Source organism: Anastrepha ludens, chromosome 2, assembly GCF_028408465.1.
Source record: "Anastrepha ludens isolate Willacy chromosome 2, idAnaLude1.1, whole genome shotgun sequence".
Lineage (NCBI taxonomy): Eukaryota > Metazoa > Arthropoda > Insecta > Diptera > Tephritidae > Anastrepha > Anastrepha ludens.
The window spans coordinates 17,262,142-17,280,089 of NC_071498.1; the positions used below are offsets into that span (position 1 = coordinate 17,262,142).

Sequence of the window (17,948 nt, forward strand, 5' to 3'; positions counted from 1 at the left end):
ATTTTTAGTTAGTTTTACTTAGGAAGGTTTAGTTAATTGAATAGTTTGAAGCAGTTTTTCTCGAATTTTTAACTTTTCGTGTTATGACGTTCTTCCAGCAAACAAATGATTTAATATATAATATCTTAAAAATGTTACAGATTGGCTCATACCGATAGAATACGTTATTGATTTGCTTGCGTATAAATGCTCTTAAGCCCAAGAACTTTCCATAGATCCGATGCAGTACAGTCTTAAGGAAATCACGTTCACGCGGATCCTCCGAATCGAACAGGTCGAGCAGTTGCAACACAAATTGATGATCAATATAACGTTTAGCAATGTTCGGCTGAAAGTCTGGCGATTCGAGGAAACGCAAAAACAGTTCATAAACAAATTGTAAATGAGGCCATGATGATTCTAACGTTGGCTCATCTTCCTCTGGGTCGAACTCAGCACCGTTCGGATTCGATGATGGGGGTAATGTGCGAAATAAATTTACCGCAAACTGTGAATGAAGATACCGAGATGTGTATGTTAAATAGAACACATTGAAATCTGATTTATGTATACAGTAGGTTCTGTTTTTATGCGGTAGATACGTTCCGCAAGAAACAGCATAAAAAAAACAGCATAAAAAAAGCTACTAGTTCTATAGTAAAACTATAGATACGTTTCAAATGCTAAAACCGCATGAATCTGAAATAATTAAATAAAATCGCATAAACAAAATATTGTATCTTTGAAAATTATATCTTTATATATCTTCCATACTTGTAGGGTTAGCATTTCTGATGTAATCTGTGATGAGTTTTTGCTTAGCTGGTTTAGAATCTTGTTTATATGTACAATTCCCGATAGGTCGACATGCCTTTTGTAATTTTAAAAAAAACCGCACTATTTCAAAACCGCATAAAAAAAAGCCGCATAAAAACAGAACCTACTGTATACTAAATATACGAGTATGCACTAACCATATTTATTGCTTCCGGATAGATTGCCTCCGTAATTACACCATTCTGATTGGACAGATACTCGACCATTTCGTGTAGCGCCGCACGTTTCACTTCCTTCCATTTTAAGTCGCTTAATGGCTCGGAAAAATCGAAGAGCGTGCAGCATTGCCTCAACTTTTGTATCAGAAGTTGTTCACGTTCATTTGCGGGTGTTTCTGTGATTAACGCAAAACACAAAAAATATATCCAAGTTAATTTAAATTTTTAATTGAAGTTATATTAATAAGTGGTAAATTAGATATATACGTATTTAATAAAATTCTATCTACTTTTATACTAAATATATTTAAATACCATCTGTCGCAAATACTCAAACCCATAAGAGTTTTCGAATTGCATACTTTACACTTATGACGGCTCTTGCGCATACTTTAAGTACGATTTTATAAGTTGATAGTTCGGCACCTTATTAACAAACAAATAAATACTGATAAAAGTAAACATTTGCGTATTTCCGCAGTGCACTCGCATAAGGCTTTCTGGAAAATAGTATAAATATTGGGTGCAATAAAATGTGCAATAAATCTAATCACTCTTTTCATCTTGTGCTTGATGCAAATACAGTTAATTGATCGAGTGCCTGGGAAGCATTTCAAACGGAAAATCAAAGAAAGTTCTTTTCACACACAAATTTTGCAAGGAAGGGAAATTTTATGACACAGTAGCATTAAATTTTGAAAGGAAGTGGAAATTTAATATGCATTTTTTTTTAATAAAAAGTACTAGCAATGTAGAAAAGACAAACCTAATAATTATAACAAATTATTAGAAAGTGTCAGGCATTCACATATTCAAAAAAAAAAGTTTAATTAAATAAAGGAAACCCCAAAAAGCAGTGACATTTCCAAAACTCTTGTTTAAAAAATGTTACTTATATACATGTATATACGAGTATAATTGGCGCGTACACCCTTTTTGGGTGTTTGGCCGAGCTCCTCCTCGTATTTGTGGTGTGCATCTTCATGTTGTTCCACAAATGTAGGGACCTACAGCTTCAAGCCGACTCCGAACGGCAGATATTTTTATGAGGAGCTTTTTCATGGCAGAAATACACTCGGAGTTTTGCTATTGCCTGCCGAAGGGCGACCGCTATTAGAAAAATGTTTTTCTTAATTTTGGTGTTTCACCGAGATTCGAACCAACGTTCTCTCTGTGAATTCCGAATGGTAATCACGCTCCAACCCATTCGGCTACGGCGGCCGCCAATGTTACCTATAAATGATGGTAATAATGCACACAATGCAAAAAAAATCGCCCAATGTTCCCACTAGGAACGACACTAAATTGTAACGTTACATTGATTTTTTTTGTATTCAATTTATTGTCAAGAAAGTACAAAAAAAAATCGTTTAAAACGTTATTCAAAATCAAAGAATGTAAAATAAATAAATATAAAGTTATGAAAAATTGATTTTTCTTCCCTAAGCACAAATTTTGAGGGTCAATTCAAGGCGCATTTATTAAAGGTGATGGCACTAGACCAACAACAATGTTTGGTACGTTTGTTTGACACGACAAAGTATTGGAAAAGTAAAAAACGAAAAATGAATTCGCCTTGTTTTATTCTGTGTTGACAGCCACATGGACACAGCGAGAAAAAAAACAAATCAGCTGATTTACCAACACCACCTTTAATAGATTCGCCTTGGAATTTTGAGTAAACAGTTTTTTCTAGTGGATTAAGACCTTAAACATTTTTCTTTTGTTACAGTGTAATTATATTTTGAGTTACACCAAACATTCGTAATAAAAATTCAAAATCGTTCAAAATTTGTTTGCTTACTCTTGTCAGGTGATTTCGAAACTTAGAATGTGTTAAAATATATTTACTTAGTTTTGCACTTAAATAAAACATTGAAGGAAAAACGGGTGTATTACCAATAAAACCCTCATTTTCAAAATACATTGCAAAACGCACATTTTTAAAAATATTTTATTCCATATAAAATTTAAAATGCAGCATTTGCAAAATAACAACGAACGTTCTAGCCTAGCCTGTTAGTCGAGGATATGCATATAGTACATGTGGCTCTAACTTCACGAAACCATTTTTTGTTTTTTACTTTTTGCTCTATTTCAGATAAGACAATTTTCTCATATAAAACAAACATTTTAGAATTTTATCTGCAATAAAAATATGATTTTTCATATAAAAAGAACGTCTTAGAAGGCTATTTGACTATTTGAAACTAAAATAAATAAAATCTGTGTCGAAACGTTTTCAAAAGTAAAACTTTCCCATACAATATTGGAAACGTAAATTTCTCTGTATAGTATATGTATATTTGCAAATATTTCGTTTAAAAATCACTTGTACCGTTCCGAAATGATAATACAACAGAGCGGCTCGCTTAAATAATTTCTACACGCATATATTTTTATATTATCTCACACGACACTATCTATGCAAATCTGGTACATTCATAATTTTATAGAGCAGATAAATAAAATCAACATTTAACGCGAATACGCGTATTTTAATTAAGTAAACAGTGAATGCAAAAACTAAAACGAAACAACAATTCTTAGGTGCACATGCATACAGACGTTCATCCTGGCCACACACCACTCAATATAAAGGAATATGTTATAAAATAGTATTTCCCTTTTTTATTACGCCATACCATCCCACTTTTCGTTTAAGCTTTTTTATATTTATTTACTTTTTCCACTCTATTTGGTTTTTTGATCCGTCATTCTTGAACATAAAAGGGATTTTATTTTTGGCAACAACATAGCAATTTGTAGTAGCAGTTGAAAATCTAAGTTGGCAAACTTTAGATATGTACATTCGAATAAGAAAAATAAAATGAATTGTGTGAGGTGCGTGAGCAATACCACTAAAAAGTAAAGTATAGCATTGTGATATTAAAGTCAGGAAAATCCACAGGCGGCAGAGATAGCCGTCAATCAAAATCCTACAAAATATTTATGTAAGTCTCAAATCCCAAACAAACAAAATTGGTAGAGTAGCGAAGCGGTGGAGGCGTATGGGAAACATGTGGACGAACGTGCGTACATTGTATGATACACTGTTTGCATGCATTCATACATATGCACACACACACACATATATATAAACATAAATACAATAATGATCCTCTTGCGAACAGATCTCAACGAGGAATTTTCGTGACAAACAAACTGAAACTATGAGTTTCCGCCTATGAGCACTTTTACCGTGCGTATATACAAAATTATACCTATGTATAAGAATGCACAGTGCACACCCGTTAATGCGAACAAATCAAAACCAAACGAAAAAATGTCAAAAGCCAAATCAAAAAATTCCCTCACTTTATTCCAATTATGCATTCAAAAAGAAAATTTACATTTGTTTCATACATTACATTTTTCGAATATGCAGAAGTCACAGGGAGTCATATCAGGCGAATACGGTAAGTGATTGGATTGATGGTTAAAATTTGTTTTTTAGTCAAAAAATCAGTGACAAGAGTGGGTCGATGAATGGTGGCTCGTCTGGGGCCTTCCATTTGGCACTTTGACGCTTAGTTTCAGGTTCATGTTGGAAAAACCACCTATCATCACCAGTTACAATGTTGTTAAGGAAGTTCTAGTCTTTAATGAGGTCTTTCGAATGTTGAATTCTGAGAAATTTTTTCTATTCAGTTAACTTGTGCGGAATGAAACGTGCACAGACTTTTCGTAATCCCAAATGATCAGTTAAAATGCGATAAATCGATGTTTTGGAGATATTCAACTCCGATTCCATGAATTTCAACGATGATTTCGGTTCATTTTTATAAATTTACGAAAAATTTCGATCGAGTTTTCGGTGATTACTGATTTTGGGCGGCCCGTACGTTCATTGTCATTTATGCCCTCACAACCATCTCTGAAGCGTGTATATCACTCATGAACTCTGGCACGAGATAGACAATCATCGCCATAAACTTTCTTTTTCTTCCTTCCTTCTTCCTTTTCAAATACTCAAACCGCTCTTTACATTAATCCACTTATGGGCTATGGGCCAGAGTCTAAAAACAAACTACTACATTAAGCTCCACATATTTCCTGGCTATGAAAATGTGTTTTTCTTACATTTCACAATTGAATATTTTTTCTATTTAATGTTGCATATTGCTTATTTAGCGCGGTTTTTTGCTTAGTTGGGAATACTTGTTCCTTTTTTCACACAATCTAATATTCTTTTTTTAAATATCTTTAATGTTGTTCATCATTTAGAACCTTCAAGTTTTGTTTCTTTAGAGTAGCCAATGCAAAATAAAAGTGTTCACGTTTTGGGGTGTTTACATTACGGCCGCCGTAGCCGAATGGGTTGGTGCGTGATTACCATTCAGAATTCACAGAGAGGTCGTTGGTTCGAATCTCGGTGAAAGCAAAATTAATAAAAACATTTTTTTAATAGCGGTCGCCCCTCGGCAGGCAATGGCAAACCTCCGAGTGTATTTTTGCCATGAAAAAGCTCCTCATAAAAATATCTGCCGTTCGGAGTCGGCTTGAAACTGTAGGTCCCTCCATTTGTGGAACAACATCAAGACGCACACCACAAATAGGAGGAGGAGCTCGGCCAAACACCTAACAGAAGTGTACGCGCCAATTATTTATTCATTTTTATGTACATATTTACTTAAGTATGTAGGCAGACACCAACCAAGTTGTGGGCGCATGAGTGTAGTGTGTAATGACTAGACAGAAGAAATAAACTTGAGAGTTTCTCTTATTTTATATATAGTAGTTATCTTTTTTAAAAATAGCAAATAGTATTCGTTTTCTTTTTTAAATATGTTCACTATAAAAATTAGCTCAATAAAAAATGTATAAGCCAACCATAGTGTGTATGTATGTAGAATTTATGTAAAAATTGTGGCCGTCAAGAGTGTTGTAGTAGCAACGGTTGTTTAGTAAGCTACCACAAAAACAACAACAACCACCAAGAGTGCTAAATTTTATTGTCATTTATGTAACAAAATTAAGCGCTAAATAAAATAGTTTTTAATCGGGCTGTCATTTATTTCTGGACAAATTTAAGTGTGGTGCTCCATATCACTTTGGAACCAATTTTCCATATTGGTCATTCGACCGGAGCAGTTCTGGAAATCTCTTGATTACCAAACTTCAACCTTAAAAATGAATTGCTTGCCCATCTTATCACTGATGTCAAGACCATTTAATTCTTACAAGAAAATTGTCTTTCAACTGAGCCCATATAGCGAACGCCAATTATCGTAAAATGGCGATCATTATCATCGATGAAAGAAGTGGCGGAGCATTCACACCTCCGGTATGAAATCCATATGCTGTTACCATTTTTGGTGCAATCGTTTCTTCAAGCACACATGAATTTTAGTTAAAGAATGTAGGCCAAGATTTTTACGCAAAATTCGCGGTTCAATAAGTACCCGTGTTTGATGACAGAGGGGATGGATTCCTGACGAAAGTTGGTGTTACCATCGCGTGCTGCTATCTATCAAACGACGTCAAAACAAATTTCAGACTGATTGATAAATTAGTTTGGATTTGGCAGCTAGTCGAGTAAGATGGAAAAAGATTAGTATCGGTCGGTATTTCGTTTTTGTTTTTGGATGGGGAAAAATGCGAGGAGATAAAAGTAAAGTTGGATGCTGCTATGGGGGCGCTTCGCCATCTATGACCACAGTTAGATATTGGTTCAACGAATTTAAACGTGGGCGAACAACCGTTTTTGATGAGGAACGACCAGGAAATCATTAAAACAGTCCAGGACATGATTCTCGCCAGAGGCACAGAGGCCATACGGAACGGTAATTAATATTTTACATGATAAGTTGGCGATGAATAGACAATTTATTCGGAGCTGTGATGGAGGGACCTACGCCGACTACGAATGGGAGCCATTTTTTAAGAGAAGCTTTTTCATGGCAGAAATACATTCGGAGGTTTGCCATTGCCTGCCGGGGGCGACCGCTATTAAAAAAAAAACGATTTCTTAATTTTTGGTGTCTTACGGAGATGCGAACCTGCGTTGTCTTCTCACTCGGATAGAAACAATGAAAAAAATGAGATTGTGTTGGTGATATACGAAAAAAATTAACACAATGTCACTTCGTTGCCGTCTGAACAACGACTGATTGGACGAGCATGTGAATACATGTGAAATGAGCGAGCACAATTTGGCTGCCGAGTACTCCACTCCTGTGACTATGACCTGATACCCATAGATACCATAGATACCCATTTGGAAGAAAATATGATGTCAGATTTCCACTACGTGAGCAATGGAGCAATCCAGAATGCATTCAGGGAGGTTTGACGGATATTTTCTTCACCGATAGGTCCAAGAATGAAATAGGGTCTGGAGGCGGATGGTACCTAAACGATAGTAATAAGTATCACTACGCTATGGGGAAAATGGCAACTGCTTTCCTAACAGAAATTTTTGCCATCCTGAAAGTAGCTGAATGGATAATCGAGAGGAGATGGAGCGGGAAACAGATTGGAGTTTTCAGTGCCAGTCAAGCTGCACTGAAGGAACTGTAGAACGCGAAGCAAACCTCAAAGATTGTTCAAGAATGCAAGAAGAAGCTTAATTCTGTCGCAAGACAGAACAGGCTTGTACTTACCTATATGGGTTCCAGGACACTCCGGTGTTAAAGGAAACGAAATTTCCGAAAAATTAGCCATCCGTGGATCTGCGGTTCCCCCACAAGGGCTAGAGCCAATAATCGGAATCAGTTCCGCAGGTATCATGAATTGGATCAGCGATTATGAATGCAATTTACATAAAGAGCAATGGTCCGGTCTAGAACGCTGCAAAGTGTTTTGTGACAAATCCGAACAGAAAACTGTCAAACTTTCTACTAAAACTTAGAAGGAAAGACATTCGGTTTATGGTCGGCATCATTACAGGACACCACGCATGGGGTCAGCATATGACCACCATTGGAATCCTCGAGGACCCGGTATGCCTGTCATGCTTGGAGGAGGCGGATAGCACTGAGCACTTTCTCTGTGAGTGTCCTGCCTTTGCTAGAGCACGGCTACGAGTATTGGGTTCCGATGTCATGAGAATGAGTAATATTCGTTCTCTAAAACTGGAGGATATTTACAGATTGCCAAAGAATCTGGAAAATTCTCACAGTTTTTCATAACCAAATTGCTATTTTCCGAAAGACTTCGAAAAAGTTAAATTTTGTATGCATTATGTAAGTTCGCATTTATTAACACTTAAATCTACTTATGCCGGCCTTTGAAGGACCTGGTGTTTCAGGGCTGAGGCGTTTAATAATCGAACTTTGGCACATTTTTCTCGACGCACACATCTGCCTACTGCATATGAACGTATGTATGTATGTTTATCGTACACCCAACAAATAATATTATTCATAACGGTAAATAAGAATATTTTGTTGACGATTCATCAGATGTAGAATTCAAACATACACACAGTCATACATATTTATCTATACATAGACAGGCAGGTGATGAATCAAATTTGGAGGAGTGAGGCAGCACCCACGATATCATCAATACATATTTTTGAAAATGCAAAAAGAAAAATTAATTTATAACTACAAACATCCAAATATTCATTCACACATCCATGCACACATGACGACCTTGGACTTGAAATTGCAGCACCAGTGTAAGAAATCTCCGACAAAATATTTTGAATATGAAAATAAAGCAAAAAGCAGAGAAGCAAGGGTTCGAAATGCAAATAATTCGAAAGAGGAAGTGGGTGTCAACGCCGGGCTACACCGAAATGTGTGTGTGTGTGTGTGTGTATATATGGCATGGTGCACAGTCATAAAATTTAACAAAAAAGTACACCGAGAGGAGTAAATGGAAGAACAATGCTAAAGAATTTATAGAATACTGTCACAACTATAAACCTTTTGAAGTGGCCACGTGCTTGTATGTATGTACCTACAACATGTACATACTTATGTACGCACATACGACTGTGTCAGCGCGAAATTAATAAACGAATTTACTAAATATTATTTAATTTGCATTTCGATGTCATCTAATTAAACTGGCTGGCTTTTACACTCTCCGTTGGTGGCTATCGGCTATCAGCTATCACCTCCCTCATCTAGAATTGACGTAAAAAAAGTTTTAGAACTATTTGTTAGCTTCGGGCATGTACCGATTTGTGCAATTTTCCGCTGGCGTCTTCTTGTTGTTTGTTCTTTTTGTGGTCGAAAAGGCTATGTTTATAAACAAATCAAAATTGCTCAGAAAATTTTCCGCTCTTTTGAATATTTATGTCGCACTATCATCATTATATTCACACACAAATATTCATAGGCGCTTAATTTGAGAATTCTCAACTGACCAACCAGCAGCAATGCCGTCACCGTTGCGTTGGCAAGCCAAACACTAACGTTCCGGTATTTTGTGGCTTTTTGAGTTTTGTTTATTTGCTTATTTGTTCCCATTTGCACATCGGTGCCAATGCGCTAATTTTAAAACGGCAAAAATATTGCAAAATTGCAGTTTAACGTTTATTTCTATCCGCAACACAACACATCCATTGGCAAGAGTTTTAACGTATAAAATAAAATAAAAACAGCAAAAAAGCATCTCATTGCGCTAATTTGTTGCCTCACTACAGTGGTATTTGCTTGTGCCTCTTGTGCTTTATTTAGACACAGCAAAGCAAAAGCAGCAAGTATGAATACGTGACGGCTAAACAAAGTTCGATTGCCGAGTACATACTACTGTGTATATATTATACGTATATTGTACCCAACACACATTTTACGTTGGACATAGAAATATGTTCCAAAAGTCGCATACCGAATTCTATTGAATTACATATATCAAATACCTAATCGAAAGCTTCTTCTTGGGCGCGTTGAGCTAAGCTCAATCACAATAAACCAATCATAATTGAGAAAAAAGTCATTTAACAGTGACTGACAATGCCTTTGACGGCTGAAATCTGGTCATTTGAAGGTGCTTCCGTGATTACTAACATAGGTAAACCATGTTTTTCTTTTCCATGTAAGTATTTCTGTAGTTAGAAGGCTGTATGTAGCAGTCGTCGTTCTGCGCGTTCGCCTTTAATAAATTGGTCTGTAAAGTGGCCTTGCATCTTGCATCTTTTTTGGAGAAGCAGCCTCGAACATGAACCTTAACTGGATGTTGAACAGTTTGTTGAAGTTGTCGATTATCAGCAGTACACCAGGACCGACGTAGGCAACTATTCGCCCAAACGGAAAATTCATTCGAGAATATTATCTTTGACCATTTCCGTTCTGAATTTGTCTTAGCCCATCTAAGTCTTTTTTCAATGTGTGATAGTGAGACACAACGTATTTTTTATTGGAATTTGAAGAAGAATTCTGCACGTAAATACATTACCAACACTTTTCCTTAAAAATACTTCACATTTACGCCACTACAAGTTCGGCTTTGTCACAAACAATTTAATGATCTTCTGATCTTGCGTTGGAGAGGTATTTTTTTGCGCCTCGTCCGAAGGGGTCGTCAACGTTTTCAACTTCTTCAAATATTTTGCTGCAGATAAACGTGACATTTTTGGACCTTTAGGTTGCAGCATTTCAATTTTTTCATAACGGAACTCTCGGCTGCATTATCACGGCAGATAGTGGAGCGGATGAAGATGTCAACTGCAGGCTAAATAAAGCAAGGGCGGCATTCGGGCGAATGTATACAGTATGGAGGAGTTCGCAAATCTCCAGGTGCACTAAACTACGAATATTCGGCTCATGCGCGAAGTCCGTATTGTTGTACGGAAGCGCGGAATACCTCCGCATCATCTGCAGAATATTCTGGCCAAACACCATCAGTAACGACGCACTGTAGAGATTAACGAACGAGGAACTCATCCTTAGGCAAATCAAACGCAGAAAACGGCGATGGATAGGTCACACGTTGAGAAAACCACCAGATAGCATCACGAGAATGGTACTGGACTGGAATACGCAAGGGAGCAGAGGTCGCGGTCGACCAAACAACACTTGGAGAAGGTCGATGCTGCGCGAACTAGCAGATGCCGACATCTCATGGGCCGGTGCAAAAACAACAACACAGAACCGTGTACGATGGAAGAGTTTTGTCGAGGCAATATGCTCCCGAGAGGAGTAAACAAAGAGGAAAAAAGAATGAATTTTGCCAGTCACCCTTAAATTTTAATTGTTAGATGTTACAGGTGTTGTCTGAGTAATGCTACATCCTAGACCCAATTAGCATAAAAGATGCCATTTTGATTAGATGTTACCTTACTTATTCAAAAAAAAAAAAAAAAAAAAAAAAGTTACATCAAAACAAAGGGAAAGTAAACACATATTTAAAACTTACAAGCATGAACAAACCTTTTATTATTTTTAAACAATAAAAATAAAAGGTATTATTTTAATTAATTAAAATTATAGCATATAAGATATAAATTATTAATAAAAAATTTAAAATATCGTAACGTTAGAAATAACTCGACGAATTTCGCCCACCATGTGACTAGTTTCAATTTCATGTATTTGCCGGTGCTCTAATTTTGACAGCTTGAAACTCGCAGAAGTGAATTTTATTGCTCGCTTCAATTGTGTTTAGGTTCTAGTGTTCTCGATTCCCATTCGCTATATGCAATTCAGAGTTTAAGATTCCTTATTATTATTTTTTGCAAATATTTAACTTAGTATAAAGGTGTGAGATTTCTTTACTGGGTAATTGCAAATACTTGTCGCTGAAATGAACTGAACCGTTAACTATGTACAAAGGCACATATATGAGAAGAGACAAATGACATATATTTATATTTGAATTTCATTTCTCATATTGTTAACAATGTCAAACCAAATAAAAATTAGATACCGTAAAATTTTCCATATATATTACATCTGTACATATTTTCTAGTTTCTTTTAGCGTAGGAATCTTCAATTTATATCTGGTTTTTGTGAACACATTTTTCGATGCAAATTCAAAAAACATTTATTATTATTTGTAAATAGCAAACATGTGTTTGAAAATATCATATCGTCGATAAACTTAACGCTGCGGACAGGACACACTTCCCGCGAAAATTTTCAGTTATAAATAAATTTTGTGTCACGAATTTTTTCGGCAATTAGTTTGCTACTAGTAATTCATACCTTCAAATGTAAAATAATATATAATTATCAATGAGATGTTATTCCAATTGAAACCGAAAAGTCATCATGAATTTATTAAATTCCGAAGACTATCGTTAAGTGCGTGGTCAATGGCGAATTATGCGAGCCGCATCTAACTTCAATTCCTAGAGGGAAAGTGGCTAGAAACGCTGGAGTTAAAACAAATTTAAATGGGGAATATAAGTTTTTGAAAGATTTGAAAACTGTTATGAATTAAAGAGGATATAACAACAGACAACACACATTTTTAGTTACTTAATACTAATAGCGGCAAGCTAATCACCTACCCTGTCAGAAATCAAAATAGATTAACGAAACCAACGCAAGACTGAGTCTTGACGAGGCCCTAGGCTCTCGAGAGGAGCGAACAAAGAAAAAAAATATTCTCCTTATCCAAAAATTTCCGGAATCTATGCATTAAATAACTGTACATGTTTAATCTGCAAATTTCAAATCGTCGGCAATAAAAACAAAAACTAATTGGCGCGTACACTTCTGATAGGTGTTTGGCCGAGCTCCTCCTCCTATTTGTGGTGTGCGTCTTAATGCACAAATAGAGGGTCCTAGAGTTTTAAACCAAATCCGAACGGCAAATGTTTTTTTGTGAGAAACTTTTTTTCATGGCAAAAATTCACTCGGAGGTGTGCCATTGCTTGTTGAGGGGGACCGCTGCTGGAAAAAACTTTTGTTCGTCCCCATTGTGCGTTCGAAAACCACTGTAGACATGAAACATCAAACGTTAGAAAAGCTGTTTTTATAGTAGCGGTCGTCCCTCGGCAGGCAATGGCAAACCTCTGAATCAGTTGCTGCCATGAAAGAGCTTTCGGAGGATTAAACTGTATGTCCCACTATTTGAGGAAGAACATCAATTCTCAATGGTAAAAATCTAATAACGAAGCAAAGAGTTGAGATAAGCAAATCGTTGTATTGGGCAGTTTTTAAGTCAAAACTCCACAAAGTTGATAAGTCCACTAAGTTTAAAATAAAAATTCCGGTTTTTTTCAGATCTTCGTAGTGCTTGGTGTCCTTATAAGGTGAAGTTTTGTTCTCACTTGAGCAAAGAAAATTCCCAGGAGATGTGTACATCCGTATTTAAATTGTTTTTGCATGCATTATAAAAGTATTGATGCCAAATAAGTATCTGTAGTTCCTTAAATATTGAGTGCGTACGATCAAAACACTTAACTTGAAAACATTCAACACCCGTACATATGTATGTATTCACCTTAGGCACTTTTAAACATATGCACATACATACATATACACAGATATGTATACTCCTCAAATAAACAAAAGTGTAAAACAAGCAACTGCTGATTATAATACTGAAGTGCACGTAATTCAACCAATGAAATCAAGAGAATCATATGGACAATATTTTAGAAAAATTGGAAGAAATACTATACTAGGCGAGGAAAGAAATGTTGATAAGCACCTCGTAGTAGCGGCAAAGGTACGGCCGCCGATGTGGCGGATGGTGAGTGGAATAAATTACGATCTCGTGCGCGTCCAGGACTTCCGCTGATTTGTTCTAATGTTTGTGGCGATAAGATTCCTTTGCTGGCCGGGCTGTCTTTGCTGTTGTTACCATTGCCACTGCCCGCGCCATTACTACTACTATTGTTACTGCTACTGTTGCAGCCATTGATCGGCTCGTCGCCATTTTGGAAATGCGCCGCAATGGAATTGTTGAGCCTTGTAGCTAAAGATGCACCATTTCCATTGGGCAATAGCACTCCGGTGGTGGCAATATTACTGTTAGCCGCACTAGTGATACCCAACGAGATACCGATTCCGCTGACGATATTTTGTGCCACATTTCCTCCGCTTGCACAGCCTGCAGAATTTGCCGGTTGTCCTTGATTGCCGTTAAAGCTATTCGTCGCTACAGCTGCAGCTGAACTTCCAACACTCTTTGTGGCATTCAAGATATTTTTGATCGCGGCAGCCGCACTGACTGCCGACTGCTTGGCCGACGAAGCCCCGAAGCGGAGTAAATGTTTACAACCGAAGTTGAGTTTGTTTTCATGTTGTTGATGTCGTATCGAAAATGATGATCGTATGATAATGGCGATGCGATGGAAGCAAACATGATATTTTTGGCAGTGATCGGCAAAAATTAAGCGGTAGGTTTGGAATTTTTTTATGTTTGATGTGTGGCGCCCAATTGCGATGAGTTCGTTTTGTTTTATTGATGGGTCGTTTAAGAAAGAGTGAGTACAAATTGGAAATAAATTCAAATTTTTATACCAGGGTTCTTTTTAAAATATTTTTAATGACAAATTTTATGTTATGTGGTGAGAATATCAATTTGGCTTACATGAAATCAATCTTAACACTTCTTTTATTGACAGATATTTTTGCATATGCATATACATACATGTGCATGTATATATGTATTTGTATATTAATGTGGCTCATTTTATTCGAGTTGATTAATTTTTCATTTTCGATCGTGGCAGTGATATCAACTGTTTTTAAAATAGTTTTTAAAAGAAACTTCTAACACCAACAAGAAATTATTCATTATGGAAGGTTCGTTTTGAAATTGCTATGATCTGGAATTTTCAAGGTCAAATCTTAAACTGAGTTTTTTAAAAACTCCAGAGAGAACGCGAACAGAGTTTGTCATCGCACACAACTATAAACTCGAGTTTATGGTGCAATGTGAACATCGAATAATCGAAATTACATTCAAAAAGATAAAACATCGAATCTGAAGTACCACTTTCACGTAAAGTATGCTCCCGAACAGCATGCGATGAACTTTTAAAGGAGCAGGTTATTCGTAAGTAAATTGTGCCTGTTTAAGCGTTAAGGTTGCTTCAACTGGGTTTGAAAAAAAGAAAAATAAATAAATTTAAGTTCGGATATAAACCTAATGCATTCTGAGGTATCAGCACTTGTAGTAGTATTCCTTGATTGATACAGGCCAATTCGTACACATTTCGACAGTTTATGTATTAAATTAAAAAAGTTACATTAAATTAAGTTTAATGCATTAAATTTGTGTTGATTGTAGAATATTCCTGGCATAGGTTCAGTAGATTACCAGGAATAAAAAATTAAATTTTTTGAATGCCAAATTCATGGCATCATTGTGGACGGAAGCAGTGAGCTCCTAGCACAGCAGAATCATTCTCTTCTGGATGACCGATTAAAATCATATCGATAATAAAAATAATAAATCAATAAAAATAAATAATCGATTAAAATTGGTTTATGGGATAAAAAAAATTTCGTGCATTCGTTAAATGGGGAAAATGCGCTACAACCACAGAGGAAAATTATGGAAAATGAAAGAAAATTTTGAGCCACCTCAATAACGCACTTTATTACATTAAAATTTAGTGGGCTATACCACTGCGTAACCAATTTTTTTTTTTTAATTCGGATAGAAAAGTTTAATATTTTAATGAATACTTATCAAATTTTAACAAATCAAATAAATCACAAAGTTTAAACTTGGTCTTTATTGTAGGTAGATTGATTGCACTATATTTTTATAATAAAATAATTAAAATTAAAAAATACATAAGTAAGTAGTCTAAATTTGTCAATATATGGTGCTTAGAGTCCAATTGGCTTTTTGAGTGGTGAAATTTCCTACTCGATTTTTTTTTTATTGAGACGGAAGGGTCTCAAAGGAATTTCAGTTTCTTGGCATTGTGAGCGAAAATTGTCCAGAGAAGGTAGTTTAATGTTATTTATAATACCTGCATTTTCGTTTGCATTAGGTTTACAAAATAAATGGAAATGTTAATTATAGATGAATTTCTAATAAAAAATTTAATGGAAAAATATATGACATAAAGATGTTTACATATTTATACATATATGTTTTTACTATCAGCTACATGCAGGAAAATGTCAATCAAACCTTATTGTTTGCAGTTAGCGATGATGTGGCAGCTGTTGAAAGCAATGATGTAGCTGAGGTGGCAGCTGAGAAGTGCTGTGTCAGTGTCGCAACCAGAGAAGATGACGTTGTCGTCGTCGATGTGGTAACAATGGCAGTGCTAATTGAATTAATAGCAGCACCGCCAATGCCCGCACCAGAACCAACACTGACGCCAACGCCACCACTAGGTATTCCACCAGCCACAATCGTGCTTGTACCAGACAAAGCCGATACGCATGCAGATGCAGATGCCGATGCCGATGTCGATATCGATGCCGATGTAGATGAAGATGGAGCTAACAATGAGGAATATGAAGATGTGTTGTTGGAAGAATATGCAGTAGCTGCGTTATTGGAATTATACGTAAATGAGGCAACAGCGGCGGATACAATGCCAGTGGCAACAGGAGGAGTTGTCACTGCCGACAATGTGTTGCTGCTTGCTGTTATTAGCTGCGTTACTGCTGCGGTGGCCTGAATGTCGGCTTGCTGATGTTGTGGCATTGCGGGCATTGTGGGCATAATGCAACGATTGTTGCCAGACGGGTGTGCTGTTCCGAACGTTTCACCAACCAGAAATTTCGCTTTGATTTCTTCTATATTAGTAAATTTGAATTTTACGCTGTGTACGCTGTGATTTGTTGTTGCAAAGCGTACTGTCGAGCTGCCGCTACAACTGCCAACACCGTGTGGGATGTCGTCGTCTTTGCGACCGTTGGCGTTTGGGAACAATGAGTCGTCGTCGTCGTTATTGTCGGCTAACTGATCAAGTCCACTGTGAAATGAGGGCGACTTGGGTATGCCTAGGCCATAGTAGCCGGGCAGGGAATTCGCGGATGTAAGCGCTGACGTAGGTACTGCCGCCACTGAGGTTCTCGTCGCCGTTGAATTGGATATTGTTGTGGTTGTTGCCGTGATGGATACCAATGGCGAGCTTGTTCGCTTTGCAGCCGATGTAGCTGTTTTACCTGTACCTGTACCTATCAATGTGGTTGCTGTTGCTGTTGCGCCGCTAGTGTTAGTTCCGTTATTGTTAATGTACTGATGAATAGTTTGATAATTATAACTTGGCGAAATAACTTGATCAATTAAGTTAATCGATTCTGCTGGATCTATGGATGTAGTTATTGCGGTTGTTGTTGTGGAGTCACCCCCACACACAGTAGCCAATGTTTTTTGCTCACTGGCTGGGTGTCGAGATATTTTCGTGCACTCTTTTGTTAGCGGCACGTGGGACTGATGTTGTGGCTGTTGTTGGTGGTGGTGGTGTTGCTGTTGCTTAAAACCGACCGAATTGCCCGTATAGTACATAGCATTAAATACCATTTCATCAAAACTGCTGCTGGTGTAGTATTAAATGGCATTGCAGCTACAACAAAGAACAGCTTAAATACGCCCGCAACACTAACATTTCAACACTACACAATCACTTGGTTTTTTAAGTTCCTTCACGTGCTTTTATTTTATTTTCTTCAATGGGAATAAAAATATGACTGATGCCGAGTATAATTCTAAGTATGATTATTGTTTATCGCTTAGGTCCTTTCAAACACGGTTTTTATATATATATATATTTAGCAAATTTTTTTTTTTTTTTATTAATTTAGTCCTCACTTTTCGTCAATTTTTTTTGCTTGTTTAGCCTTTGGGTTCCATTTAAGGTCACTGGATATGTTTGCGTTTACAATTTCAGTTATCTGATAGTTTTTTTTTTTTGGTTTTTGTGAAATATGAGCAGTTAATAATAATAATATTCATAAGCCAAACTGTTTGCGGTTTTAGCACAAATACATACGTATTGAAGTTATCCACTTTAGACATAGAAATACAGTACCGCTGCTTAACGAAAAAGGTAAAGAAAATGCTTAAATATACATACAGTAAATTAAGTTTATGAAGCACACAAAGCAGATGTAATGAATCATTTATTTAACTCATTTACAAAAAT

The 17,948-nt window shown here is 36.5% G+C and overlaps 1 protein-coding gene across 19 annotated transcripts in view; it reads right to left on the minus strand.

The window, feature by feature from the left end:
• Positions 1-17,948, minus strand: part of LOC128863865 (serine/threonine-protein phosphatase 2A 56 kDa regulatory subunit gamma isoform) — a 64,140-nt gene that overhangs the window by 14,418 nt on the left and 31,774 nt on the right. For 17 of the 19 annotated variants that reach the window (XM_054103384.1, XM_054103361.1, XM_054103353.1 and 14 more), the window contains 2 exons: positions 954-1,150; positions 153-487 (listed from right to left, as the gene is read on the minus strand). In XM_054103384.1, coding sequence (XP_053959359.1) covers positions 153-487; positions 954-1,150 — 532 coding nt within the window. Of the gene's footprint in view, positions 1-152; positions 488-953; positions 1,151-13,534; positions 14,064-15,979; positions 17,828-17,948 lie in introns of those variants that run through there. The other 2 variants (XM_054103252.1, XM_054103245.1) reach the window with 2 other exon arrangements.